Here is a 27,530-nt window from a genome sequence, read left to right as displayed (position 1 = left end):
TGATCTTGAGTTCTTCTTAACTTGCTAGTGCTCAGCCCCCTCATGCCTCCATCTCCTTTAGACGACAGGGTAGTAGTGGCACTTTCGAGGCCAGTGAGACCTCAGGATCTCAACCTTTGTTTAGACTCTAGCTATCTTGAATCTGCCTCTTCTGCCGGTGAGAGCCACCCCAGTCTGCTTGGCGCAGCTGTCGTGTCCCTAAAGACTGCTAATCTCACGTATATGCCCTCATCTAACGGCTCTGCACGCTCCCTGAGTTGTGGATGCAGCAGTGCCAGTTGCTGCACTGTGGCAACGTACGACAAGGACGCTCAGGCCCAAACTCAAGCGAGCACCAGCAGTGCCAACGCCGGAGCCTCCACCGCCTGCCCTGCCAACCAAATGGTCAACAGCAATGAGAACGCCGGCAGCTTGAGCCCATTGGGCGGGGTGGGGAGCCCTGTCTCAGGCACCACCAAGCAACTCGCTAGCATCAAAATCATTTACCCCAACGATCTGGCGAAGAAGATGACCAAATTCAGCAAGAGCCACCAACAGAACCAAGGGCCCGTCATCATTGACTGCAGGCCGTTCATGGAGTATAATAAGAGCCACATTCAAGGGGCTGTTCACATTAACTGCTCTGACAAGATCAGCCGGAGAAGGCTCCAGCAGGGCAAGATCACCGTCTTGGACTTGATCTCCTGCCGGGAAGGCAAAGACTCTTTCAAGAGGATCTTTTCCAAAGAAATCATAGTTTATGATGAGAATACCAATGAGCCAAGCAGAGTAATGCCTTCCCAGCCGCTCCACATAGTGCTGGAGTCTCTCAAGCGAGAAGGCAAGGAACCCCTAGTCCTAAAAGGTAACCCTCCTCTCTGCCCACGCGTAGCCTTGTGGTTCGCTTTGCTCTGTGTGTGTTCTGCCGTCAGCTTTGCTGATGGTTGAACTCCCAAAGTGTTTGTTTATTTCTAGGAAGACCTGTGTGCCTTGAGTCACCGATGGCAAAGCCAATGACTTCCATGAACGTAGTGGGGAGACGCTTGCTTTTCTCTGACTGTTGTCCTTGAGTAGCGGAGAGGGTGGGAACTAGAAGAAGGAGGAGGAAACGTGCTTCCTGGTGTCTGTCTGTGCAGACAAAGAATTTCCCCCAGTGCCTGTTTTGAGTATTTATAGCCCAAGGGGCAGAGGTCCAGCAGGGTATACTTCTCTCTTAGCTAGTCAGACTGACCTTTACTTAGCCACCTTATTTTAGTCTGCATAAAACTGAACTTGTAGGTGCTGGCAATGAGAAAGTAGGAGGAAGGGGACTTGGTCTGAGGTGTTTCATCACAGACCAACCAGTCGGCAAAACTTGAGGAGCAGTCAAGCCTTGTTTTGGTGGTATGGGTTCAGAGGGGACAGAGGGGAGAGACTTCATCCAAAAAGTGATCTGAAAGTGTTGTGTGTTTACATGTATGCATGCTTATGTATGTATATGGCTTTCCTGTAAAGGCTGCTGTTTCAGTGTGGTGGTTGGTATATCCCTTAATGCTCTGGGGGAAACAAGCCCCACCAATTAAGGTAGCCTCCAAGGACACCTCCCTTTCTTCACTGGATTCTGTAGCTCCTATTTATACCAGTGCTGCCCTCTAGATTGAATCTCCTTTCCCCTGGGTGTGTTTGCCATGCAGAGGCATGGTTGGCAGAGGCTGGTTGGGGCACTGAAAAGCCATGGAAGGAGTCCTTGCTTAGCTCATACTGTATGTATTTAATTTGCTTAATTTTTCTGTGCAGCTTACTACTACTCACCTGCACAAGGTGGCAGGAGAATGGATTGGGCTGATAGTTTGTCCCCTTTCCGGTCTTTAGTTTCGTAGTTTTGTAGGAGCTAAGGGTTCTGTGAGGTACTCCTCTGTGGGTGTATCTTGTGGAAGCTTAAAATTGCAGTGAACTTGCTTCTTGTTCCCAGCGAGTGTGTGGTCATGCTGGGTTTACTTTGACACTTGCTACAGGTTCCCGGTATGCTTTTATTGAATCTCTTGGGTCATGATGGGCCCTTTATCTGTAAAAAAAGGGAGAGGAGGTGCTTTGGAGGGTGAGGCTACCACTGAGGTCCTGAGCTTCTGACAGTAGTCGTTCTGTTGTACAGCCCTTGCAACTAGACACGTGGCTGTAGTCTGCCAGCCTTCCTATCCTCAGAAAAGCAGGGTGCTGGAAGTGTCTTTCCTCTGTGTTTCTCTGAAAGCACCAGAGCTCACCTGGACCTCAAACTGTCAGTTTTTCAGTACCTGAAGTAAGCGGCCCTGGGTGAGATGGAGCTGTAGTTGGGCAGCACCGAACTGTCGGACCCCGTGGGCAGCCCCTTCTCCCCCCTTCCAACGCTGGGCGCTGAGTTTAACGGAGTGCTTGTGGGATTGCTTGGGCCGGTTTGGGTTTTCAGCCACTGAGAAATGTTAGCCTCTACCTCTGAGACCTGCTTAGCAGAAATCCCCTCCCCAGACTTGTTCTGCCAACACATCTGGAAGTGCACTAGAAGGCAGAAGAAGCCCAAATCCATTGCCTTTTGGATGTAGTGATCTGCTGGCAGTGCAGACGTCGCCCGAGGAAGTGTCTCGTAGGAGCTCCCCCTCCACCTTAACTCCTCTGCCCCTCTTTGGAGAGGAGCTCGTACTGGGGTCGGGTGGAGCGGAGCTTACAATAAAGCAGCATTTAGGGAAGCATAGTTAAGTGTCCGAGCCGGAGGAGTGGTGCTGGGGGTGCTCATTATTTAGTTTCGCTTGTCAGATAGCGTTTTTTCCATCATACTTCAGCAGCCCGGAAGCTGGCGTGTGCACCCCCCTGGCTTAGGCCATTGGAATGAACCCGGGGATAGCTGGGGAGCCCTCTTTGCCTCTGTTCATTATTTCGAGCGATTTCTCCTGCTCGCCACAACCCCATCCTAATTTATTGCCGGCCCATCTGATCCCCTTGTGTTTGCAAACACTGGTTGCTAGCCTGGCTGTCCAAGTCCATGTCCCCCTTGATCCGGTGCCACCTTTTCCATGTTTGGTGCTGCCTGTCGGCCCGTTGCCGTTTTCGTATCACGTTGTGGGGCGAATCCGATCGGCCAGGCCGAGGGTTGAGTTACACCTTTGGCTGGGGTAGCGACGTGGCCCTGCGTCCATTTAGGTTTTGGGTGCCCGAGTCTTTTTAAGCCGCAGAGAAACTCTGCTGTCTCCAGAGGCCAGGCTGTGATCTGTAGATAAAAGTATGGATGGGGCGCCTTATTAGGCTCAACTTAGAAAGAGGGGGCCTGACTTATTTTTAACGTAGCAGACCAATATATAAACTAGCACTGTGACAAGAGAGCATTGGGAGTTTACGTTTGCTGAGGTGTGGGACGGATTAGGATCTATGTTCTTCCTTTCCTATCCATGCCTCCCTTTGCTGCTTCCTTTAACGTGGAGCACTTTCTGTCATAAATAATACATTTGCATAATTCTGATTTAAGCTCTTCAGAAGCAAAGATTTGTTTATTTCTGTGTTCACAAGGCACAACAGCACTCAAGACAGGCATAAAACAACAAAACAATAAAATCTTCACAGTGCTGCTACACAGGCTCCAGCAGCCTGAGCTGTCGGGGCTGAACATGCTGCTCAGCCTGTTTGTATACAAAATAGGAAGAAGTCACGCTTCCCCCTGCACACCTTCATACTAGACCATGGTGTTGCATGCTTACTGGATTGCACCCCTCTTTCTGGATGCTTGGGTTTTTGGGGATTTTTTTTTTTTTTTTGCTTATGATTGGGAAGGAGAAGAAAAACCAGTGATGTGATCCCAGCATCCCTTCTCCTTGCGGCTGGTGTCAAAGCTGTTACCCTGTCTGGGGAGGGATAGTGTGGTGGTTCAGCCCTGGGGTGGCTGAGCAACCCTGGCTCTCCTTGGTGGGGCTTGTGCCCCTTTCTCTCCTGCAAACCCAACACTGAGCTAGAAGGGCATCTCTTCCTTCCCCGAGCACTCGGCTCATAGAGAAGGTGGCCTGGAGCCTTGGGGGTTTGTGTGCTTGAGTCTGCTACTGGGACCTAAAAATAGGAAATGGGAAGTTCATTTGCATTCAGATGAAAAGTATTATTCTACCCAGAATGAAAGGTTTAGGTTTGGAGCTGAGCATCTCTTTTCCAAGATAAATTAAATCTACAAGTGAAATGAAAAATTGAAGCATCTGTGCCAGCACATTTCAACTGCCTTTAGCACAAGAGGAGTTGCCTGCGTCTCGCTGGCTGGTGTCTAGTGGTGCTGCCTTCATCCTGCCCTTCCTCCTCTGCCTTTCAGCCCCAGCAGCAGGAGTCTTTTGAATCTGCTTGTCTTGGATTTTTAAAGTCTTCAAAGCCTTGTGTTTAGCCTTTAAGGGCTTCTGTGTTTGACTGCAGGGAAACACCAGATTCAAAAGCAAAGGTGTAAAACGTACTTTGGAGAATAATCCATTCCCCTGTGTGTTGTAGGCCGATGGCTGGACTGCTGCAAGGGGGATGGGGAGGCACTGGCTGGTGGTGATATCAACTGGTTGCTTCTCTGTTCTTGTTCCTGGTCTGAGGAGCTTGTTTATGCTCTGGCTTTCAGTCTTCTCATTGCTCATCTAACAGGGAAATAAATGAAGTGACTTGCTCTCATTATAGCAAGGAGTGTAAGACCTGCCAGCAAACCACTTCATGCTTTCGGCCACGTTCTAAGAATAGCTTCAGATCTCTTACCACACCGAAATCGCGTATGGGGGAAGTTGAAACAACTACAGAGGGACCGAGACTCCTATAAAAGGAATAAGGACCTGTTTTGTGTTGTCCTATGTTTGTGTCAAATCACTGTGATCAACTGCCTTTAGAATACCTGACCTGGTCATGGTATCTTGCAAATACATTATTAGTTATTATCATTAATGATACAATTTAACAGTGCTGGTGTTGCTTTAAACCCTAATTTGATTACTCTGCACAAGTGTATTTGAGAGTAAAACTTGATGCAATGGTCGTCAAATCCAGCTGACCAACAAAACACGTGTCTGGCACTTATTTCCATGAGAGATCTCCACTGAATAATGAGTAGGTCATAGTTGTAATGGGAAAATGTGTATTTTTAAGTGTTAAGTAATGCGTGTGAAGTGTCCAGTGTATTTAAAACTAAAGCGTGTTCCCTCTGCTGCAGAGGCAATCTGGCCCCATCAGTCACCCCGGAAAAAACTTGTGCTGGCTCTAGTAGGGCTGAGATTTTGCCTTCGGTTTTCAGGCTCTGATTGCTGGAGATTAAGTCTCTCTTTCTCCACTGGAATAGATAATCTTATTGGCCACAACACTTGAAAATTGGTTGTGTGTGTCTGTACCTTTTGGCATATAAATAAACAGGGACAGTAGTGTGGCTGGAGACCAGAGTCCTTTGTGTGCTTCAAGGGAATGTTTCTGCAGAGGAGTGTACCTCTAAACTTTGCCTTAATCCACACTAATGGCAAGTGTAGCATTTCCTCCCAGGTGACGGCATCTGAGTGTTCAGAATGCTCATTTGCCCAGTGCCTGGCATGTTCTGACCATCCGTGGGGGAAAGAGGGCCCTGGGGCTGCCCTGGGAAGAGAGGAACAAGTTGGAGATACCTTGTTTTTTATTTTAGCCCTCCAGCTTCTCATACCCTCGGAAAACAACCTGAGAGTCAAGAAACTGTTACATTAGGCAAATATCTCTCATGCTTGTACTGAAAAAATCTGACTCCAGCTCTGTCTAGGGGGACATTCCCTGAAATGATCCTGGTAGAGGGACATTGGGTTATAATTAGCCAAATGCCCCACGTGCTACCCTTGCCCCAATGGAGGTGAGACGCTCTACTAGAAAAATCTCTGTAGAGGTGCTGGTGTGTCTTCCAGCTATTTATCCTTAAGGTAAGCACAGGCTTTTTGGGATGCTCATGGTGGAAGAGTAGCTGTATTTGAGGTTTGAGTGGTGTCTGCATGTTAAAGTCCTATCTGGATTAATTAGGACTTGTATGTGCGTGGTTTTCCTTCCGGAGCAGCAGCCAATGTTTTTACTATGCTTAGGAGCACGAAAGTTTAGTGAGGTTACCTTGGCTTTACAATACGTTTGAAGTGGGGGATCAGCCACGTGTATTTAGGCTATGACTCTTTCTTTACTCTGTGAAAAGCCACGTGATAATTAGTTTTTATTTATGCGAGCAACTCTGAAATGAAGAAATGCCATAAATAGGAGCAGCATGCACGCAGTCTTAACGTTTATCTGGTTTGCATGTTTACCAGCCAGCCGAGAGGGAAATACTTCAGAAATACTCAGCGTGGGCTTGTAGGACTACAGAAGTCTTGCCGTTTAAAGAAATAGATTATGGTAATCTATGAAGATGACCTAATGCATTGTCCCTTTGTGCATAAGATAAGATTATGTGTGGATCCTTGGCCTTTTTGGGAAGTCTCTGGTCAGCCTGGAAGCTTGTTGGCTACAGAAATCGCAAGGCTGACCTGAACTGTCACGAGCAGTGGTTTGCCTGGAGCTTTGCTTCTAGGGACTCACCTGAATCTGTCTTCAGTGTTGGTTGTTGTGGGTTTTTTTTTTTTTAAATACCTCTGTACTGTAGAATTTAAACTTTTATTGGAGGTTCTTGTTATCACAGGGGAGTTTAGTAAGTGGGGGGCTTAAAGAGGAGCAGTGGATATCATGGATGTCACCTTCCCCTCCTGCCTTAAAAGCCAGAGCTGGCAGGGAGCCTCCTGTGGAGAGGAGGCTAAAGGTTTTGTCTGGAGCCTGGCAGGTCTTTCAGGTGGCTGCCTCCCACCTGACCTGATGCAACGGACATTGAGGGCTACGGTGATAAAGCTGCTGTGTACACCGGTGCCTTTGGGTTAAGCCACCAGTTCTGGCTGTGTCTCTCGACGTGCCCTGTGTGGAGGCAGAACGGGGGGCTGCTGTGAGTAGGAGGGGCTCAGTGGGGTTATTTCTGTAGCTGGAAAGTCCGGGGGTGCTCATGGTTTCTGTGCAGGGTGGCCAGTCGTTGCTTCAGTGTCACAGCTGTGGTTTGTGTGTGGGTGTTTTTTTTTTTTTATACCTTTTGACTTTTTAGTACAGGAAACTCTTTGCTTCAATTAATATCTATGATTCAGGCAACCTCATGTCTGGAAGCATCTTTGCCCACTGGAGGTTGGTTTTGGTGCATCTTTCCTTCCTCTGAAGGAAGTTGGTTTCCCCAGGAACACGTCTCTCCAGAAATTAGTCTCTGACTTTGTTCTGGACCTGTACAGCAGCATTTTAGGGCCTGAGGGAGAAGAGTAGGAAGGTGGGAGAAGTCTCTTCTGTGTGGCACAGAAAGGGGGAAATCTGGCTAGAGGGATAACTCCATACCTAGATAGCAGGGGAGTCTCAGAGCCCAGGGAGCTCTGGTCCCAGGTAAGCAGTAGTCACAGAGTAGGAGAATGGCTAAGCACACACAACAGACTTGCTATGAAGCCTTGAACAAGTCATTTTAATCTGTCTGGGTTTTCTTTTTCTGCCCTGTTTTTGACACTGGTGATCTCCTGGCTCTTGCCTGTGGTGTTGTGCCTAAGAGCATGTCCCTGGTAGTGTGTGAGAGACCCGAGCCAGGGAGTGACTGGGACCTTAAGGTCTGGGTGCCACCCCATCCCTCTTGTCCTGAAGGAACGAGCCTCCGATTGCTGCTGCTTGGGGCAACGCTAGCCTTGTCTAGCTCAGCTTACACCCACGGCTCCCTTGGCTGGGGTCCCCATCGGAGGGGTCTGGGGTTAGCGCAGCGGGGTGACTGTAAATCTGTCATCGCCTGCTGCTGGGGGAGCACGAGTGTGCTCCGTGGGTGGGACGGCTGGGGAGCCACGGCTCCCACAGGGGTTAGATGCTGCTTTGCACGTATGCATCGCTCTGTTTCAAAGATAATGAAGGAAATTGGGGGGGGGGGGGAAACTGGGGGGGAAGAAAATAAAGGGACGTGAGCATGTTGGTTCCAACTCTTTTACTATGCTCTAGCTTTGAAAAGTCTATGGCATGCCTGGGTTATTTAGCATTTCATTCACTGCAACAGAGAAGAGCCATTTCTAATTAAAGCAAATGAACAAATGTTACTCCTTGTCCACACATGAATTATATATATACATATATTTAACAATGTCTTAGAGATTTGGTTAAACAGAGGGTAATTTTCAAGCTTCTGTCGTATCAGTCAGATTAGTGGTCTCCAATTTGTTACACCAAAGTGTGCTATTAAGACTTAGGTAAGCAGTTGACCAATAATGTTTTCAGTTGACAGCTGCTGTTGGAGCAGTTGACCTGTACTGTGTCAGTGAGGGGCTCTAAATCTTCTTGGTCTCTGCGAAGACAGTTGGAGTCTGTCTGTTCAGTTGATGGAAACTAAGAATAAGCCTTTTGGTGCTGCTTAGAATTTGCTGGCATGTTTTTGGGACAAAACCACTTAATGTGATGGTTTAACACGAGGCTAATCTTGGGTTCATAGGTGTTTGTTAGTCATGAAAGGCAGCATGACACCCCTGAGGGATCACGCAGGGCTTATACTTCCTGGGAAACACTAGTGTTAACTCTCCTGTGGAGACAAGGAGACCTGGGTTAGTTTTGATCTGGCTGAGAGATTCTTTGTTTGATTCCTATTTAGCTCTGGATTCTGTAAATATGCCTCTCTACCCACCCCCTCACCTTCTTCCCTTGACTCTGGAGTGTATGGATGCAAATTGAGTCAACTTTCTCTTGCCCTTTGGGGGTTTTAGGGTCTATCCTTGCCTCCCTGGCCATTAGGATTGGGATTTAAGTGCCAGCAGGGCTGGCCCTGACGTTTGTGCCAGACTGGGGGCTGGCCTGCACCATGCTAGTTCCAGTAGTTTGCTGTTTTTATTTCTGGGCAGTGTGGCACTGGGCTATGTCAAGACAGCCCCCTTTATTTTTCTTTTGGTTTTCTTCACGTGTTTTGATACACATTGCTGGAAAGTGTCAAATGAGAGAGAGATATTATTTCTAGCCAAAAGGATGTTTAAAACTCTTTTTTTTTTGCAGGAATGGACGGCACTCCCAAATGCCAGTGTGGTGTATCAGCACCCTGTTTTCTTTTCTTACGAATGCAAATGGCTGCTGGTGTTTCTGGTGTGGAAGAGCAGTGGTTTGGACTGGAAAAGAGCCTGTGTTAATCCTCGAGAGAATCAAAGCAGCCCGCTCTGTCGTTAGAAAGAAGCGGGCCTGAAGAGGTTGCCCTTAAAAGGGTAAAGTGAATAAAGGGATGGCTGAACCATGAAAATGTCAGCGTTCTCTAAAACATGCGTATTAAACAGAAACGTCCACTCCTACGCATCCAGGATTACAGATGTCTAATTGCACGGGGCTGGGACCCTTCTCCCTCTTCAGATGCGCTGAGCCAAAGCCCTCTGCGTCGCTCGGGTGTGCGACTGCACTGGCCGTCTCCAGGCCAAGTGGGCCAGTCGCTTGAGGGATGCGCATGGTGATGGGCAGGGGGAGAATTGGTGATAGGTTAAAAAAAAAAAAAAACCAAAACACACCCAAACCAGAACAAACCTGATGTTTAGGGCAAATCTGGTCTGTTCTACCTCTGTCTGCGAATACAGACTTGTAGCTCTTTGTCAATGTAAAACCATTTGTGGTATTTTATTGCATTAAAATAGTTTCTGTTCCCTCCCCCCTCACTTCCCCTGCCTCCTTTGTACATAGCTTTAGCATTTCTTGATGACCTTTTTGTTAATATGATTTCCAGTGGGAGCATTTCACAGTAGAAGTATGTATTCCTTCAGGGCTTACGCTGACATTTCCAGTGATTATTTAATTGGACTTCATGTTAGCCTACATCCCCACGGGAATGCATACTTTTGCTATGAGAAGTTGTAATGTGTCTAATTTTGAGTTTCTGCTATAAATGCATGCCCTCCAGGGAGGGTAAGTCCAAGCCTCGTCTGTCGCCGTGGAATCGTCACTGGAGTGTGTTTGGGATGAAGGGTTTCTTGTCTTGTTCCTAATTACATATAGTGTGTGTGTATACACATACATTTTTATATATATAAATAACCCCTGTACCAAACCCGAGAGCAGGCCTTCTCCACTTTGACCTTCCTGACCGTTCCCTGATGATAACTCGATGCTTTGAAGGATGCTGTTAAGTGGTTTCTTTTCTTGTGAATGCTTTTTACAATGCACATATTCCGTATAGGAGGATTTCCAGTTAGTTACAGGCTGGAAGCACTGTCTTGAATTCAGAGATATGGTCCAGAAGTAGTCACAGCAGCTTCTGGACTGGCTGGTGAGTACTCCAGAAGTTAGTGGCATCTCGGAAAAGCTGGTGGGTAAGGTAGGGAAGGGATATGTGGGATTTGCGTGGGTGGCCTGGATGCAAAAATTGGAGTGTAAGGAAGAACAGTGACAGTGTGGTGGAGAGCAGGCGGAGCTGGGAGTGGAGCTGGGCAGAGCCAGCATCCCTGGCACAGCCCTGCAGGGAAGGGGCTTTAGGTGACCTCCCCTGCCTCCCTGGGACGTGTCCCCAGGGCAGCCGGCTGCGCTGTGCTGGTGTCAGAGTACAAAATGAAGGTGGGTGGGAGCAAGGACCATAAGCACCAGTGGCAGGGTGTGCTGTGGCGAGGAGTGCGAGTCATACAAGGTGAAATCCAAAATAACATCCCAACACACGTGCCTTGATGCAGAGGGGAAACCTTTCCTCCTTATCCGGCATCACGCTCTTGACTCCTAAAGGGACCTCCAAGCAGTTGTGTCAAGGATGTGCTTGGAACTCCTCTAGGCCAGAATCTGTGTACAGACTGACCTCTCGGCTTAGTTCCCACATGGGGGGAAAAAAAAAACCAAAACCCAACAACAACTGACCTTGCAAGTTTTCTGGAATACAGGGGTTTGCCTTTTTTTGAAGTGCCGTTGGCGGCTCGATTAGAGGGACAGACTAGATTAGATTGAGTGTATCGAGGTGGAAGCTGTTCTGTGTGAACTATGTTTACTTTTACTTTTTTTTATGTTTGCTTAAAGCCCTGATCTCTTGCGGCAAGGCTGATGCCGAATGCTGTGTGGGTAATGGGAGGAGACCCTGCGGTGGGTCTTTTGAACCTCTCACGGTCGAGCGAGAAACACACTCACAGGACCAGAAGGTCAGACCGACTCTACTTACTAGTACCAGTAGAAAAACCTTCAGTTATGCCTTTGATTTTGGGAAATAGGATTGCAGTGTAGGTTGTTGAGGAAAATGTGGATTTTTATGTTGTAAAAGGATAGATTTTTTTTTTTTTTAAATTCCCCTCCCTTAAAGAGCAGCAGTAGTAATGTGTAAAGCAGTTCTGGTGTCACTGTGGACTTTTGGTACTGCATAAGGATGGGTTCCCCTCTGTGGTGGGTTTGACCTCATGTATATCTCCCTCCAGTGTTTTTTACTTAAAAAAAAAAAATAAACACAAAAAAAATAAACCACAACTTCCTTGAAACCAAAGGAGTAAACTGATGTCACCTGGGTGAGTGTTGCCTGGTAGGTCCCCACCCCTTCTGACAGAAGGGAATTGCCCTTCTCCTCTCAGCTTCCCGCTGTGTGGGCCAAACACAGTATTTTCAACGCGTCAAGCTTTCAGCAGCGGCTGTGGTGAGGAGGAGGACATCTGTCTTGGAGTAGGAACAGTCCCACGGTGACCTGCTTGGGTTAGAACTCGGTTGCCTTAGAAGAGGTGTGGAAAGCAGTTCTTTGCCACAGCTAGTGGAGCCCTACTTGGCCAAGGAAAGTGGCTGTCTTGTGTTGTTTAAGAAATTTGGGCATCCCTTCCTTCAGTTAATCAGGATGAACAGGATGATCCCTCGTATGCACAGTGAACCAACCGTCTTTGCTATGGCTAAAATGGTGCCAGCAGCAGCTGTGGGGACGTGTGATGGCCATAGATCTTCTAGGTGGGTTTGGCTCTCGTTGGTACCCAGTAGACCTACTCCTGCTGGAGGCTCAGGGAATACTGCAGGGAGTTGGGTGCTTTTATCCTGCTTTTACTCTTTCCACATCATCTGCTGGCATTGGAGATGAGGCAGTGGGCCTTCGGTTGGGTTAGGGCTCGGATACAAATCCTTCGTGCACAGCCCTGAACTTCTGCAGACATGGCTGTGTTGGGTGGTGGTACGAGGAGATGGACTGCGTGGTTGCCTACATGCTGGGAATGGATTTGACCTATGCTGGCTGAATTCTGTTTCACCCTGTACAGCTCTTTTTTTTTTTTTTATCTCTTGGTGGAAGCAAGGAAGCTGTGATGGATTTGTTGCTAAAAGCAAACCAGTGTCAGATGGGGAGTGGTGTCCCTTGGAGTGCCTCTGTGCTGGAGCTCGCTGGTTCCCCTTTTGTGGGAAAGCACTCCCACCATGGACCTGTCAGCTGGGGACCAGCCACTGCCTCCCAGAAAGCTCAGCCACCTTCGGCTCTCTGTAAGCCTGTCACGTGGAGGTCAGCATAAGGACAGTGATGCTACCCACCTGCTGAAGCCAAAGGGGAGGAATATGGGAATGTAAAGAAAAGATAAGAAAGCATGGCGCTCAAAAGTAAGCGTATCTCACATGAGCACGGTGCTGCAGCCCACAGCATACCCGGCTGCGTACAGGAGCAGCCCCTGTGCCAGCGATAAATCAGCGGTGGTTTGCCACCATCGTGCCACCCTGCAGCAGGACCTCCGGGCACTGCTGGCAGCATGGCAGGGGGGTGTCCCCAACCCTCCTGCCTGCGTGGGGAAGGGGTGCAGCTCCAGGTGGGAGAAGCAGCCGGCAGTACCTGGCCTCTCTTTTCTTCTTTTTTTTTTATTTTTTTTGCAGGCCAGAGTCTCGTTTGCTTAACCCTGAGGCATCCTGCACTTTGAATCAACTTGACACAAAGTCATCTGTTCATTAATAACACGGGAGCAGTTTAATTGTTATCTTAGTGGAAAAATACATGAGACTGTCATCAGCTGTTGCTTCTGGCAGTGCTTTTCTGCAGTAATGTAAATAAATGAGGTCACAGGTTTAAAGGAACAGGCTGTACTTGCACAAATTCAAAGCGTCATCTTAAACAGATATACACCAATTGTCAGAATATCTCTATCCTGTGCCCCAAATCATTGCTGTAACTTTTGACCTTAAACACCCTCAGACGCAGCTGCAGGGGCTCGGTTTGCTGTGTCGGTACTCGCAGGGCACATGCTGAGTGCGTATTTTAAAACTTGGCTTCGTTCCTGAGTGAGTGAAGCTTTTGGTGGCCAGAATCCCACTATAGCTGAATTTTTCCGCTGCTCTCCCCACGACAAGAGCCCAGCAACTCAAGAGCAGGGGAAGTTACAGACTGAACATCTCTTCTGCTGATACTTCACAGCATCCTGGGATTTCTGCTTGTTGCGCGTGTGTGTTGGGGTTTTTTTTTTTTTTGAGTTGGCTTTGTGGTATTGTAACTGAGGATGAGCGGATCCAGAAATCCGCCTGGACAGCTTTGAAAGCTGTATAAAAGGTCTGTTTGTCTCCTGGGACCACGTGTTCTGTCTAAATGTGGATCCCGCATCTGCAGTCTGTCATGTATAAAAATATGTTCCTGTTTGTAATACTGGTGGTGTCACCCGGTACCTGCCACACTCAAACAGAGTACGGCTGTGCCTGTGCAGAGGTGTTGCTTTATGGTGGGGGTATTTCGTGGTGACTACCTCTCCATAAGCTCTCTCACTATGCGGGGAACAAGGTCGCTTACTCCCTTTACTGTAGGTTGAGAGCCTGTTTCCACGTTGAAAACTCTGCAAACCTCCGCAAAGCCATTGTAAACCCATCTCCTAGGTTGTATGTAGTGTCATAGCCACAGAACCGCAGTGGTGGTTGGAAGGGGTGCCAAAAAAGACTCGGAGAAGGAGGACAGGCATTACTGTACTAATTGAACTTTAATTCTCAATCTTCTCTTAAAAAAAAAAAATCATAGGTAAGGCTTGTTTTCTTGCTTTCTCTGAAGATGATTATATTGCACGGTGCTGTTCCCCTGTAATAGCTGGTTGCCAGGTTTCTGCCATGCCTTTTGTGCCTGTTCTGCATCCTACTTGCCCTCTTCTGATGGCAAATGACAGACACCATGTTTGGCATGGTTTATGCAAGCGCAGTGCTGCTTGTCTTTATTTTTTCCTGATTTGTTCCAAGACAGAGCCGCTCTGGCTCCTGTCCAGCGGCTCACCTGGCCTCATAGTGCTGGTCCAAGCCCCGGGCTCCTGGGTGGCTTCAAAGCTGGGAAATCTGTGCGCAGCTGCTGCCTGGGCGCTGCTCGGTGGGGGATTTTGAGGAGCGTTAAGCGAGATGTTTATAGGCAGATGGCTGCATGGAACTTGAACAAACAAGTATGAATAGCTGGAGCATGTGCAGTGTGGACTTGAGACTTCCTAAAAGTTTGGAGGTCTTGGACAATCCAGAGTCTGTTGCTCACTAACTGTTCTGGCAGGGCAGGGTGCTGGAAGATGTCATGCAGTGATAGCTGCAACAGTGTCTGGCTCTTGCATCAGGGGTGAGCAAGAGCCCTTGGTGTGCCGTTGGGTTCCACTAGGTAGTAGGCAATGCCATCTGTTGTGAAGGGTCCTGCTTCATCGATTCATTTCCTTAGGGAAGAACTACCTTGGGTTCCCCAGTGTGCTGGGCATCCTTGCATGTCCATCTTCATTCGGATGTGGGTAGGTTCAGTCCACCCCTGAAAGCCTGCCTGGCAGCTGTTTTGGAGCAGAGGATGCACAAAAGCACTTAGTGTGTTCTCCGTATCCGTGCGTGGGCAGTGTCAAACTGGCTGGGATGTTCAGGCTTTCTTCTGTACTTCGGTATTTACAGCTGTGTGGTATGTTTAAAGAGACGGGTTACAAGCATGACATTCTGTAGAAGTGAGCATTGGTGGCTTATCTAGGTGCTGGCCATTTGGTTTGTCACTGGAGGTGGCTACGCAGCTGAGTCCAGGCTTCCTGGCTGTCGTTCAGACCGCGCTGCTGTGCCTGCTAATGGTCCTTCCTGGAGGATATATTATATTGCCTCTCTGCCTAGGCTGCCTGGGTTTGATGGAGGCTTTTTGCACAGTGCAAATAGCAGCAGAAAAGCTGATTTTAGAATGCAGCTTACTTGGGCTACTGAGAGGCTTCTGCCAGGCTGTGCTTCTCCTCCATGTTCCCCGTTACTGCCCTCTATAACCCTTCCTTCATGCCCCAGATTTGGGAAGGCTTGAGCAGCTTCAGCCACAAACCACCTTCTGTTACAACCACGAGTGGGGTCTCTGCGTCCATGCCTTGAGCTTTCTCATGATCTGGAGTTGCTGTCAATAGCAGTGGTATGTCTCCTTGCTGAGTTGATGGATCAGCTCTGAGGCCAGGCTTGCAGTAGGTATATGTTCATCTCCTCTGGTTACAGCTTCTTCTCTCCCCCACTGCCTTTTCAGACTAAATGCTGAATAGCAGCTCCTTGACAAAAGAATATGGATGCACTTGAATACCCTGTACCTTCTATTTACCTTCATGTGGAAAGTCCATCCCTCATCGGCTCTTTCTGACTGGTCATAATAAACTTTACTTCCCAAAAAAGGTCCAAACAGTCTCAATTGTAGAAAAGCCTGAGCATTTTGCATGAGTGAGTTCTGCTTGAATTACACTAGTACCTCGTAACTCAGCTAGGAGCAAGGATCGTGTGTGGTGAGCGTGAAATAAGGGAACAGCAGTCGTGAGGCATCTGGATCCTCTTTTGGGACCTGCATGACTCGTATGGCAGTGCAGATCCAAGCCGACCTCATACTGTTGGCTTTGGAGTTCAGCTTCCCTCTGCGATTGCATCTTGCTGCATCCTTTCTGGGTACCAGTGCTGTTGTCCAGTCCTTGCTTGCTCACTTGTCGGAGACGGTTCAGGTTAGTGATCATCTCCCCAGTAACAGGCTGCTTCAGGGGTGTTTGCAGTGAGAGTTGCTTGGCTGTGGTACTTTAGATACTGCTTGAAATCACTTCTTAGCTCCCTGCCCACATGAGAGGGGAGAACAAGGAGAGGGGGATGTGGACTGACATTAGAAAAGGTGGCGTCTTCAATGTCAGGAAAGAAATTGTGGGTGAAGCTGCTGTGTGTTTGACTACTCCACCTGTTTGGGCATCTTCCACATAACGTATTTGGGGTTGCCTTCCCATCCTTTGGCCTGATGCTCCTGCTGGAGTGGTGGGGATTGCCCTGAACCTCTTGCTCTCTTCTGGGTACTGTGATGACAGGAGCTCTGCACAGTGTAATGATCTCTTGTCCTCTCCTCCCTGTTCTCATCTGTCAGACCAGAGCTCGCCCCAAGGAAGAGTTGGTAAGAGGAATTGGTGTGTTCTGGCCATCAGGGCATGCACAGGCCCAAAAGGAGGACATGGGTGGTGAGGAAAGGCTGGACGGTGCAGTTGGCAGTCCCGCTCAGATGTTTATCCTTGCTCTCCCTTCCATCCTGCTCCCCTGCTGTAATAATCTTGTGAGTACAGATCTTCAAGGCAGATCTGTGTGCTCTGTGTCCCAGAAACAGCTGAAGACAAGCATGCTTTTGACAGGGGGAAAATGCTCTGCGTTTTGTGGGCGATTCAAGGATTTCTGGGAAATCGAGTTACTAGTAGCATGTGAAGGACAGAAGCCTGGCCATTAGAAAGGGCACTTGTATTGGAGGTTACAACCACCTAAGCACCTACACGGGGTGCCTCGTGCCCATGCAGTGATGAACAGGGCCCCGAGGTGGTCCCTGGGTGGGTCCCACTCTATGGGCAGGCGTGGGGATGCTTGGAGCAGCAGCACTCAAGGCGTGGGTGTTGAAGCCTTTGTGTCTGATCTAGAGCCCGTGTGACAGCGTGTTGTGCTCTGCGTTAAAATTTTTCTTCACTACATTGCTGTGAAAGAGTACGGAAAAGACAAATAACCTCTCTTTTTCTTTAAAAAACCCATCATTGGGATGGTGACATCCAGCATTCATTTTGGCTAGTGTAGCTCTTTCTAGTAACGTCAGCCTAACTCTCGGTGTGGTGTTTGTTTTTTTTTTTCCATTTTTTGGCTTGCATTTAACAAAGTGCAGCGGAGTGCGAACGCTTGGCCCGTTCTGATGCGGTGCCCAGCTCCGAGTATCCCAGCACGGCACAAACCCGCGCGTCTGCGGGCGAGGTGGGGGGATGCATCGTTGCGCTTCTCCCTTTTCCCCCTTTCTTTTTTTCCTTTCGGAGGAGCCACCTGTTAGCATTACATCAGCGGCTCCCAGGAACGCCGCCTCCCACCAAAGGCCTCGCACAAAGTTGTTCTTCTTGTATTGTTTGCGCTCACAGGGCTGATGTCATGCCGGCTGATGTCATTGTGTGCTTTGTGTAATCGCCATGGAAACTGGGCAGGTGGGAAGCCTGGGGCTGATGTAACTGCTGAATGAGGTGTAGAAAGGAGGTCTGCTTTTCTTGCTCCAGCTCTGCGGAGCTGCCCTCCCGAGAAGAAATTAAAAAAGGGAGGAGGGAAATGCCGCTTGAAAAGGTCAGTGAGATGTGCAATAAAGCCAGGGGAGGCATGAGCCAAAAAAGTGACTTCTCCTTTCCCGCCCTCCCCCCTTGGATCCATTTCCCAATCCACATTAATATCCTAAAAATAACTCTTTGGTAGATATTTTCAGGCAACTGGGGCAGAAAGAGAGAGCTGTTTGCCACGTTGTGAAGTGAGCACCTCATTGCTTGTTGGTTACGAGGAGGGACCGCACAAACACATAGTACCATTCCTTGGAGCGATGCTGGGGGGTTGTTGGATGGGGAGGGATGCTCTGCAGGGCTGTTCCTGGCAGGCAAATCTGCTGCGGACAGGTAAGGCTTAAAAGACTCTCCCAGTTGCCTCGCTGCTCTGCTTTGGCAAGCTGCTAGCCCACTTGCTCGTAGTTCTGGTGATGTTTTCCTTCTTGGAAAAACGCCTTTTGTCTTCTGCCTCCCCTTTGCTGCCTTCTATGGGCTTGTAGGTGAGCACAGGGGCATGTTTGTCTGTGAACCTGTTCCTTGGCACCATCAGCCTCGTGGAGGGGAGGGCAATGTGTGCCACTGGTTCATGCCACCCTTGCTGTTGGCGGCCGTGCCCGACATCAGCCACAATGGGGACAATAGAGGCAGCTCCAGTTCCGGTGACCCCAGTGTGCGCTTTGAAGAAAGGTGGGTCCAAAGCCTCACCGACCTCAGGGTGGCTAACCAAAACATCTGCTTGGTCTCTCTTCCCAGGAGGACTCAGCGGTTTCAAGCAGAACCACGAAAACCTCTGCGATAACTCCCTCCAGCTTCAAGAATGCCCGGAGGGGGGAGGTGGGATCGGCGCATCCGCCGTGCCCCCCACGCTACCTCAGTCCATCCCCACCACACCGGACATCGAGAACGCTGAGCTTACCCCCATCCTGCCCTTCCTCTTCCTCGGAAACGAGCACGATGCTCAGGACTTGGAGAAGATGCAGAGGATGAACATAGGCTACGTAATCAACGTGACCACCCACCTCCCCCTCTACCATTACGAGAAAGGCATGTTCAACTACAAGCGGCTCCCGGCCACTGACAGCAACAAGCAGAATCTCAGGCAGTATTTTGAAGAGGCTTTCGAGTTCATTGGTAATTACCCTTGACTGGAAATACTGCTGGGTTTTTCTTACCTGTTCTAAGAATCTAGAGTGAATTTTATGCTTCTTGAACTGCCCTGAGGGCTGCATAAGGCCGTGTTTACTTTGGTTTAGGTTGTCAGAAATGCTGAGCACCTCATGTTTCTACTCGTTCTCATCTCTGGCATATCCAGTTAAGAGGCCTGGGGGTACAGTTTTTATCTATTGATAGTGATGCCTTACCTGCAAGCTTCCAAATTTAGGAAACACCAGAAAACTGAGACTTTTTGTCATCCCCCTCTCCTTAATTCCTTTGTGTTCCTAGTTTCCACGGTGGCTTCCAGCCAATTTTTCATAGTAACTATTCTTAATGATGGCTGAGTCTTTCCTAACTTAATTTTATGAGAACTGACAAACTTTCACACTTCACTTGTTCTACCATTAGATTTATAACTGCAGAGTGTACGTGTGGATGAGTGGATTGTGGTGAAAACTTGGATTAATAAGCCTCTCGACCCTGTAGACTGCGTGAGAGCATTCACCACAGACGTGCAGCTGGCTGGGGAGACTGCTGGAGAAATGGCCTAGCCTTGTTCCCTATCTTGCTCTGAACCTCGCTACAATCCATGCAGTACAACCCTCAGCCAGTTCTGGTTGGCCACCTGGGCTAAAGCCAGACTGCCTCTAAGCAAGGCTGGTCAGTGAGGGCATCAGCACGTGACACTTGGAGCCTTTGAGGACCTTCCCTTGCCCCTCTGTGTGTTTGTGGGCACAGCTTTTGCAGCACAGTGGGTGTCCACTCGCGCTCCCCCAGCACAAGTACATGTCCTGAGAGGTTTTCTGAAATAGGCTGCAGGGGACCACTGACACACTAGCTTGTCGGCATAGCCTGGCTGGGTTTGGGGTGGCAGGGTCCCGCGGTGCGCTGATAGCTGTAGCTGTGCTGCTGTGGTGAAGGGGAATAGGAAAATCACTGCTTGACACTGCAGTTTGGATGGAGTGCAGCATTAAAGCTTCAGTCCTCCCACTGGGAGTTTCTACCAGGAGCCTTTGAGCTTGTCTTCTACAAGGTAGGGGACCATGGGTCTCTACTTAAACTTTCCCTGGTCTTCTAACCCAACCCCAGCCCTACCAGCAGTGCTGTCAGCTCAGCAAACTGCTGATTACTATGTGCATGGGAAGGTGAAGGCCCCTTTTGGAGAGAAGGGAAGCCCTCTCTGAGCGCAGAGGAGAAGTAACCTCGCTTTGATCACTTGGGAAGAAAAGCTGGGTCAAGAAATCCAGTAAGACCTTAAACTATGAATTCAGCAAGATGGGGAGATGCAATAGGCTAAGCTTGCATTAAGAATCAGCACTGCTCTGTTGAGGTCTTGTGGGAGTTGGGGGGAGATTTCTGTGCCCATGATCCCTATGAACTGCAGGATTAGAGCTCCTGAAGTCACTGAAAGAGAGTGTTTGGCTTGTGACCTTACCAAGGGCAGGGAAAGCAGCCTTGTTCTTAAAAGGTTGAGAAAGTGTTCCAAAACCTGTTTTACATTCCTTTTTAAAAACTGCAGCTTGAGGGTCTGTCTTTGTTTTTAATAAACAAATATTTCTCCATTGAGAGTTTTTCTCCATAGCAAATTTAGCCAGCTGTGGAAGTAACTAGTCAAAGCTTTCCCTTCCTCAGGGTAAACTTTAAATTGCATTTGAGAAGATTTGGAAATGTTTGAACAGCAGATAATTGGCCTACGTTTCTTTAAATATATCTTGAAAAAAACCCACAACCAAACCCAGGTTTAGCTAAGACTAAAGCCATAGGAAGTGAAATCATCAAAAACTCTCTGGGTAAGTCTGTCAAAATGCATTAGAGAGTTTCAGCTTTCTGAAATACTAACTGGGAAAAATGTGTAGAGGGAAGTTGGCTTCATCTGGACTTTCACAATACACGTTGAGCATGTGGCTTAGGATGAACCATACTCTTGGTGGGGTTGGATTCATGCCAAAACTTGCAAACTAAATTTGTGTTCCTCCTGCTGATTTAAAAAAAAAAAGTGAAGTGTCACATGTTTGAAGTGTGATCTCTTCTAAAAGCAAGCTGTGGGAGATGAGGATGGTATGGTAGTGACTCTCCTTGTTCTCATGTTGACCAGTTGGAGCGAGTCCAGAGAAGGCCACGCAGATGCTCAGAGGGCTGGAGCACCTCTGCTGTGGGAACAGGCTGAGAGAGTTGGGCTTGTTCAGCCTGGAGAAGAGAAGGCTCCGGGGAGACCTTACAGCACCTTCCAGTACCTGAAGGGGCTGCAAGGAAGCTGGGGGGGACTTTTACAAGGGCCGGTAGTGACAGGACAAGGGGTAATGGGTTCAAATTGAAAGCAGGGAGATTTAGATTGGATATCAGGAAGAAGTTCTTCCCAGAGAGGGTGGTGAGGCCCTGGAACAGGTTGCCCAGAGAAGCTGTGGATGCCCCATCCCTGGAAGTGCTCAAGGCCAGGCTGGATGAGGCTTTGAGCAACCTGGTCTAGTGGAAGGTGTCCCTGCCCATGGCAGGGGGGTTGGAACTAGATGGCCCTTCCAACCCAAACCCTGCTGTGGTTCTATTAGCAAGTGGTTCCAGGGGCTCTGTCCTCCCTAAATCCTGCCTGGGTTGCACCCCTCCAAGTGATTATCTTGGTGGAGCGAGTATGTGCGTGTTGTCATTTCCCTCCCTCCTCACTGCTCCCAGTGAGAAGCTCCGGAGAGCTGGTGTTCATCCGAATGCAATGCTGGGCTGGAATCGCCAAGAGGTGGGGATGGCAAATCCCTTTTTCTCACTGCTGAAGCTGACCAAGTCAAAACACGCAGAGCCCGATATGCAGGAAGTGAGGAGTCAGAATTTGAGGTCTCTTACTGCTGAAGTCTTGCTGAGATGTAATCTGGGCCCAGCTCCTGCTGTTGCGCGGACACCACAGCAGAGTGCCCCGTTGAAGCTCGCTTCAGGAGTGGCTTTGTAAAAGCCTCAAAGAATAGGGCTTTGAAATGATGTGTTGTTATGAATTGAGTCTGAAAATACCTGTTTTTTGAGAAGGTGTTGTCCTGCTTTGGAAGCCAGGCCGGTTGAGATTGTCACAACACTGTTGTGTTACACTGAGGCAGAGGTAAATGCTCTCTGGCAGCGTAGCAGTGTCTCTCAACGTACAGTTGGTCTAATAAAGAGAAAAGGGAACGTGAGGCTGTTCAGTGTTGGACTGACCTGTGTTTCACGTTTTCAAACCCTGAAGGAGGGTGGACTGGAAGGGAGGAGGTGTTGCTCTGGCTCTCCTTGTATTCAAAGAGAGGGACCACTCATATTAAGTCATTCTGAATTGCACTGAGCTTTTTCTAATTTACAAACTGGAAAAAGTCTTACTTTCTTCTTTCTTTCTTGTTTCCAGAGGAAGCTCATCAGTGTGGGAAAGGTCTACTCATCCACTGCCAGGCTGGTGTCTCCCGCTCTGCCACCATCGTTATCGCATACTTGATGAAGCACACGCGCATGACCATGACGGATGCCTATAAATTTGTAAAAGGCAAACGACCAATCATTTCCCCCAACCTTAACTTTATGGGGCAGTTACTGGAGTTTGAAGAAGATCTAAACAACGGCGTTACGCCACGAATCCTCACACCAAAGTTGATCGGCGTAGAGACCGTTGTGTGACGGTGAAGCTGCGAGGAGGCGGTCAATGAAGGGGTTAACCTATTCTTCACCTGATTTGGGGCTGTGACGGGTGGGTTGTGGGCTTTTCTTTTTAGCTTTCATTTGGGGGTGGGTGGGGGTGAACTTTTTTGTGAATAAAAACCTTTTTTTTGTAAGGAAAGGTTTTTAAGAGATCCAAGAACTTCGCCGTGTTTGGGATGCTGTTGTGATTTCCTTCCCAGATGCCGGCAGAGCAGGGAGGCTTTGGAGCAAAAGGAGTACTTTCTAAAATCAAGACGAAGAAGAAATACTGGGCTTTATTTTCATTTTTTTCCCTCTTCTCCAGCTACTTGTAGAGTTTATGGCTAAGTAGTCTGTGCAGGTTCATAGACTGAAGAAACCTAAGTTGAAGATGAAACACAAACGGCCAAAACAAAGCAGGAAAAAAAACCCAAAACTCCCTGAAACATAAGGGCCTTCGTTCTGCAAAGGCTTTGCTAAAGATAACCTAGCTGAATGCTCACTGATGTAGAGGAAATCGGAGCAGCTTAAAAAGGCTGCAAGGCACTTTTCACACTCCTCACTCAAACTAAAGAAGAAGAAAAAAGTTTATTTGGCGTGTTTCATGTTCTATTTTTCTATTTTGGGGTGGAAGGTTTTAACAGTAAAGGACTTTGATCGTTCTATGCCATATGCCTTCACTGGCTTCTTGTGCAATAATTATTTGGGGTTTGTTTTGAGTGTTCAAACCAATTAGAGTTGGCTGCCCACTAATAATAAGATAATAATTTTTAAAGTCTAATAGTGCAGCAGCAGCCGGCCCGGTTCAGAAAGGATAAATGAGAGCAATTACTTCGTTCCTTTATATGATTTTGATCCTGGTTACAGTGCCATAAACCTTGTTACATATGTATATCAGAATGTACAAAAATTGAGAACAAGCAAAGTTTATTTAAAAAATATTTTCGCACAAAATATTAGTGTGTTTCCGTTGTCTATGTACAAACAAAAAAAAATTTGATTATAAAACTAAATCTTTTGGAAAATGTGTGTCCTTTTATTTCTTTAGCAATTTTCTCTCTATGGGATGGGTTTTTGTTCTGTTGTTTGGTTTTTCTGTCACAGTGTACATCTCCCTTTGACAAAACTGATCTCTCTTGTTTGGCATCTCCTCTTCAGTGTTTTGTTCCTGTCCTCTGCTGGCGGAACATGCATTCTTTGTGTTCTACTGTACTCTTGCGTCCTTCAATTTCTGTAACCGGATTTTCCTCCCCTGGAAGTACGTCAGTTTTGGGGCTGTTCAGCTGAATTAACGCTATTGGCGAGGACTCTTTGGGATGGACCTGTTATTTCTCAGCTCAGTAGCCATTTGGAAAAATAAGAAATAAACATTCTTCACTGATTCCTTTTCAACTTCCTACAGTTAGCTTATCCTCTATGTTACAAAATGGTCCGGTTTCTAGAAATACGTTGGTCTCTTGTGTGCTTTTCCCTGGCCTCTCTATAGCCCACTCCTTTAGCAGTTCCCTCATTCCTAGGAATCCTTCTCCTGGGATTTTCCCCTCTCTCTTGCCCATCTTTTCTTCATTCGCCCTCCTTTTCCAGCTGTGTCAGTGTTAAGTGTGGTGTGTATTTTAGGGCTGATGTTTCTGCCAAACGCTGTCCCTTAGGTGGTCGACTTTGGCTTTGTTTGTTTATATTTACTTTTTTCTTTAAGGTATAACCTGATCTCTTCTGGACTGTTACCAACTCTAAAGTTTATTTGTGTGAGCCTAAAATGAGACAGAAAACGTTTCTTGTACGATTCTGTTGTGCAAGCTGATATATCCCAGGAAGTCTGGTAGCAGTGGAGTTTTTTCCTAGATGAAAACCTAGATGGATTCAACCAAGTTTAAAACAGGACCTGTTGGAAAACTTATGTATAATCACATTAGACATGTATATTTTTGTGAACATTTTACTTAAAATGTTGTTATTATACAGATATTTTATTGAAACTTATCCCTTTATTAAATTATTTTTCTACTGGAGTTGAGATTTTTTTTTTTTTAAATTTTTTCCTTTTCTGTGATCAATATGGTCCTTTAGCTGAGATGGCCTTGGCAGCGAGCGTTGCCCAGGCAGCAAAACCCCTCGGGCTGTGATGGCTCCTGGGGTAAGGAGGGAGTGGCTGGGCAGAGAAGTCACTGGTGGCTGGTCGGGAGCCATCGTGCTCCAGGACGAAAGCGGTCCCTTAGCAGCGACGGTCTCCTTCCCTTGCGTTGGCACTCAACAACTTCCAGCTGCTCTCCATGAGCTGCAGGTGCAAGTCATTTGCTAGCAGGGAGGAGGGCAGAAAACCTCTCTGTTTCTTGCCAGAGAAGCAAAAGCAGCAGAAGGGACGAGGGCTGGCTGAAAAGTTGGTCCTTGTAACCTATGTTTGTGGCCGTATGTGCTGCGTAAGGGTGCTGATGCTCTGGGGGGGAAGCGGGTTATTCAGCAAGGGGAGCATGTGAGCTGCCTGCCTGGACACGGCTCTCCTGGGCACGAGGGGAAGGAGGACTAAATTCCAAAGTTTCCTTCCCCGTTATTGCTGTTCCTTTGTTCCCGTGCTAAAGGACCAGCAGGAGGAAGGGCCTGCCATGCCGACGTGACTCACGGAGCCCTCTCTGGTCCAGCCGCGTGCTGCCTTGGATCAGGAGCAAGTTTGCAGCCATGTAAGTTCTTCTGTTTGGTTCTTCTTTAAGCCAAAGCACAGCTTTGGGTAAGCCCTGGGTAAACTCCCAGCGCTGGAGGATCAGATGCGCTTCCCTCGGTAAGGCTGAGCAGTGCTGCTGCGTGCACGGCTGTGGGGTGCGGGGGGTTGCCCTGTGGCACAGACCCCCTCAGCCTCTGCTTGTGGTGGGAAGCAGTGCCTGATTTCCTTCTCCACTGGGATGAACGTGGAAACGATGGCGCAGGGCAACGCGAGGTTGTGAGTGAGCGAGTTTGCTGTGGGTCTGTTGGTAGCAGAGATGGGCTGGATTCCCTTCTCGGTAACGTTATTGTCCCACTGAAGACACTGCTGGGAAATGGCATCCTGGGAATCGCTCCGCTGGGGGACAGGCTGGGGAGAAATGCTGAATTTTCAGTTAGAATTGATTGAAGCTAGTGAAAGATCACTCGACGCCTGATGCCTGAGGGCTGGAGAAATTCCGTGAGGGTTTGTATGAGCGTTAGACCACCTGGGAGCTCTGCCTGTGTGCAGGTGTGGTGGAGAAACCTCCTTTCTCTGGTACCCGATACGATGCACCGTGAACACGTGCCTGCACAGCAGTAGAAAGTCCCTGCCTGCACATCGCAGGCTCCTCGCCAGGAGAAAAAGAAATGCCCTCATTTCTAGGAGGAAACAAGGCTGAAGGGGTGAGGACCACAGCCACAAAGCTGTTTAAGCAGACTTTGGCATTGCTGTGCCACAGAAACCTCCAGAAAGGTTATTTCTGACTATAAGGTCAGAACTGAGGCTTGATCCCCAAACCCCTCCTCTTACCGCTGGCTGCGGCGCACTCCCAGCCTCTCCAAGACTGGGCACAATTAAAACCCAAACTGGGACAATCATTCCATAGTCTTTGCACATGCAGGTGTCAGCGAGGACAGGACCTGCTTTTCCCCTCTCGGCGTCAGCGTCGCGTTCTCGTGTGCCAAGTATGCTAAAATAGGTAGGGTCCTGGAAAATGGATCACCTCGTACCTTATTTCCATTTGTCCCCTTTGGGAGCTCGGTGTAGACCCCCTGAATGCTTGCTTCCGAGACCATTGCCCTCGAGACCTGGGTCTCATGAGCGCGTCCCCGAGATCCAAGTTGCAAAGCAAGGCGGGATGTTGGGAGCAAGCGTCGCCTCTGGTTGTGAATTTGCTCTCTCTTTACAAACTGGGATCTCTGCTGAATGGTGAACTGTCAGTGTGTGAGTGTTAAGACCTGCTGTAAATCTCTATTAAACTAAAACTGTTCAATTCATTGATCTTCCAAGCTCTCCTGACTTCAAGAGCCAAGAGATTAACTTTCCGTGCCCAGTATCCCGTACGCTTTATTCTGGGTCACACTGGGAGCCAAACCAGATCCCCCTTTAGGTTTTGGCAGTCAGTTTTCTGAGGCTTCCTTTGACTCTACCTTTCACAGGCGCTGTGCTAACATCCTTTGGGGAAAGACAAATCGAAGGTCCCTCTCCTACCCAGTTGACAGACGGAGGCTGGGAGTGTTTCAGGGTGAAGCAGTTGTGTGGGAAGTGCATTATTACCTTATGGCACAGGATCTGCCGATGGCTGGTTCAGAAGCACACGCAGGAGCTGACGGGGCCGAGATAGGAGCTACAAGGGGAGTGGGAAAGTGCCAAGTGGGCTGGGAGCGTTTTGGCCTGGGGTCCCGCTCGGCCGTGGTGGAGCTGTCTCTCCGTGCCTGCGCTACCTGCAGCAGGAAAGCCTCCTGGGAACTGATGGTGCTGACACCATAGGGAGGACAAAAATAAAGCCTGCTACCTCTTGACTGAGTTAAGGGTGTAACCAAAGACAATGAGTGGTTGATGGCTGTCTTGTTAGCAGGTATCTGCTTTCCTGTGGCACGTTTGCCTGCTGCTCCTGGAGGTACCACAGAGGAGGTTAGTGAGGAGCAGGTTCCAATTGGTCTGAGCACAGCCTGACATCAGTAGCCAATATTTAGAGCCTTGGTTTTCCCCCTGAGCGTGCTGCTGCTGGCAGCAAAGGGAGGTGGTTCAACCTGCGCTGTGTTCCCAGGAGTGATCCTGGGTGCTGCCAGCCACCAGCATCCTCCTGCTGCTGGGTGCAATTTTGATCTCTCTGCTCAATTAGGTGCCTCTTTTTGTTGGGGAGTTGCTTTCTTCTGCTATCTCCCCTCCCTCTGTTGGACTCTTGTCCCAGTGGATCACAAGCTGGAGGAGTGATCTCCTTTCTTGCCTTGATTTGGCTGTTGTCTTCATCTTTCCCAAAGATGTCATTCCCCAGACTAGAGGAAAGCAATTTAAAGCCAATCATTTTCAGGGCATACAACAGCAGAATGGATGTTTTCAGTCACCTCGATAGGCTCCTGGTTTGATTTGGCTGTTATCCAGGCAGCATCTCTCCCAGGGAGGCCAGAGCCCAAGGTCGTCTCCTTCAGCAATTCCCGCTTGTGACCACCTCGTTGCTAGAAACTGTGGACACTTGGGATGACCAAATTGCATTTTGCAGTCACCTCCTGAGCAGCCTGCTGGTCTGTAGTCGGTGCTGCCCAGGGTGGGGGGGGCTGTCAGGTGTGCCATGGGCTGTAGCAGGATTTACCAGGAATCAGATCATCCCATGGGTCTCCTTGTGTCTCTATGGAGCCAGGATCCTGGAGTAT

The 27,530-nt window shown here is 48.5% G+C and overlaps 1 protein-coding gene across 1 annotated transcript; it reads left to right on the top strand.

The window, feature by feature from the left end:
• DUSP10 (dual specificity phosphatase 10) lies at window positions 1-23,224 on the top strand. Its single transcript, XM_010157819.1, has 3 exons — window positions 1-844; window positions 18,177-18,554; window positions 21,934-23,224. The coding sequence occupies exons 1-3, from the start codon at window positions 43-45 to the stop codon at window positions 22,197-22,199; spliced, it is 1,446 nt and encodes a 481-aa protein (XP_010156121.1). The 5' UTR covers window positions 1-42; the 3' UTR covers window positions 22,200-23,224.
• Window positions 23,225-27,530: the final 4,306 nt, after the last annotated feature.

This window comes from Eurypyga helias, unplaced genomic scaffold (genome assembly GCF_000690775.1).
Source record: "Eurypyga helias isolate BGI_N326 unplaced genomic scaffold, ASM69077v1 scaffold3158, whole genome shotgun sequence".
In the NCBI taxonomy this organism is placed as follows: Eukaryota; Metazoa; Chordata; class Aves; order Eurypygiformes; family Eurypygidae; genus Eurypyga; species Eurypyga helias.
Note: the sequence above shows the minus strand (reverse complement) of the source record. Positions and strands in the feature narration are given on the sequence as shown.

What these genes read in the sequence shown, in the direction of transcription:
- DUSP10 (XM_010157819.1), top strand. Translation starts at nt 43, where the DNA reads ATGCCTCCATCTCCTTTAGACGACAGGGTAGTAGTGGCACTTTCGAGG. An exon ending in GGAACCCCTAGTCCTAAAAG is followed by an intron (nt 845 to 18,176) that starts GTAACCCTCCTC and finishes CTCTCTTCCCAG; the next exon opens with GAGGACTCAGCGGTTTCAAG. An exon ending in AGAGGCTTTCGAGTTCATTG is followed by an intron (nt 18,555 to 21,933) that starts GTAATTACCCTT and finishes TCTTGTTTCCAG; the next exon opens with AGGAAGCTCATCAGTGTGGG.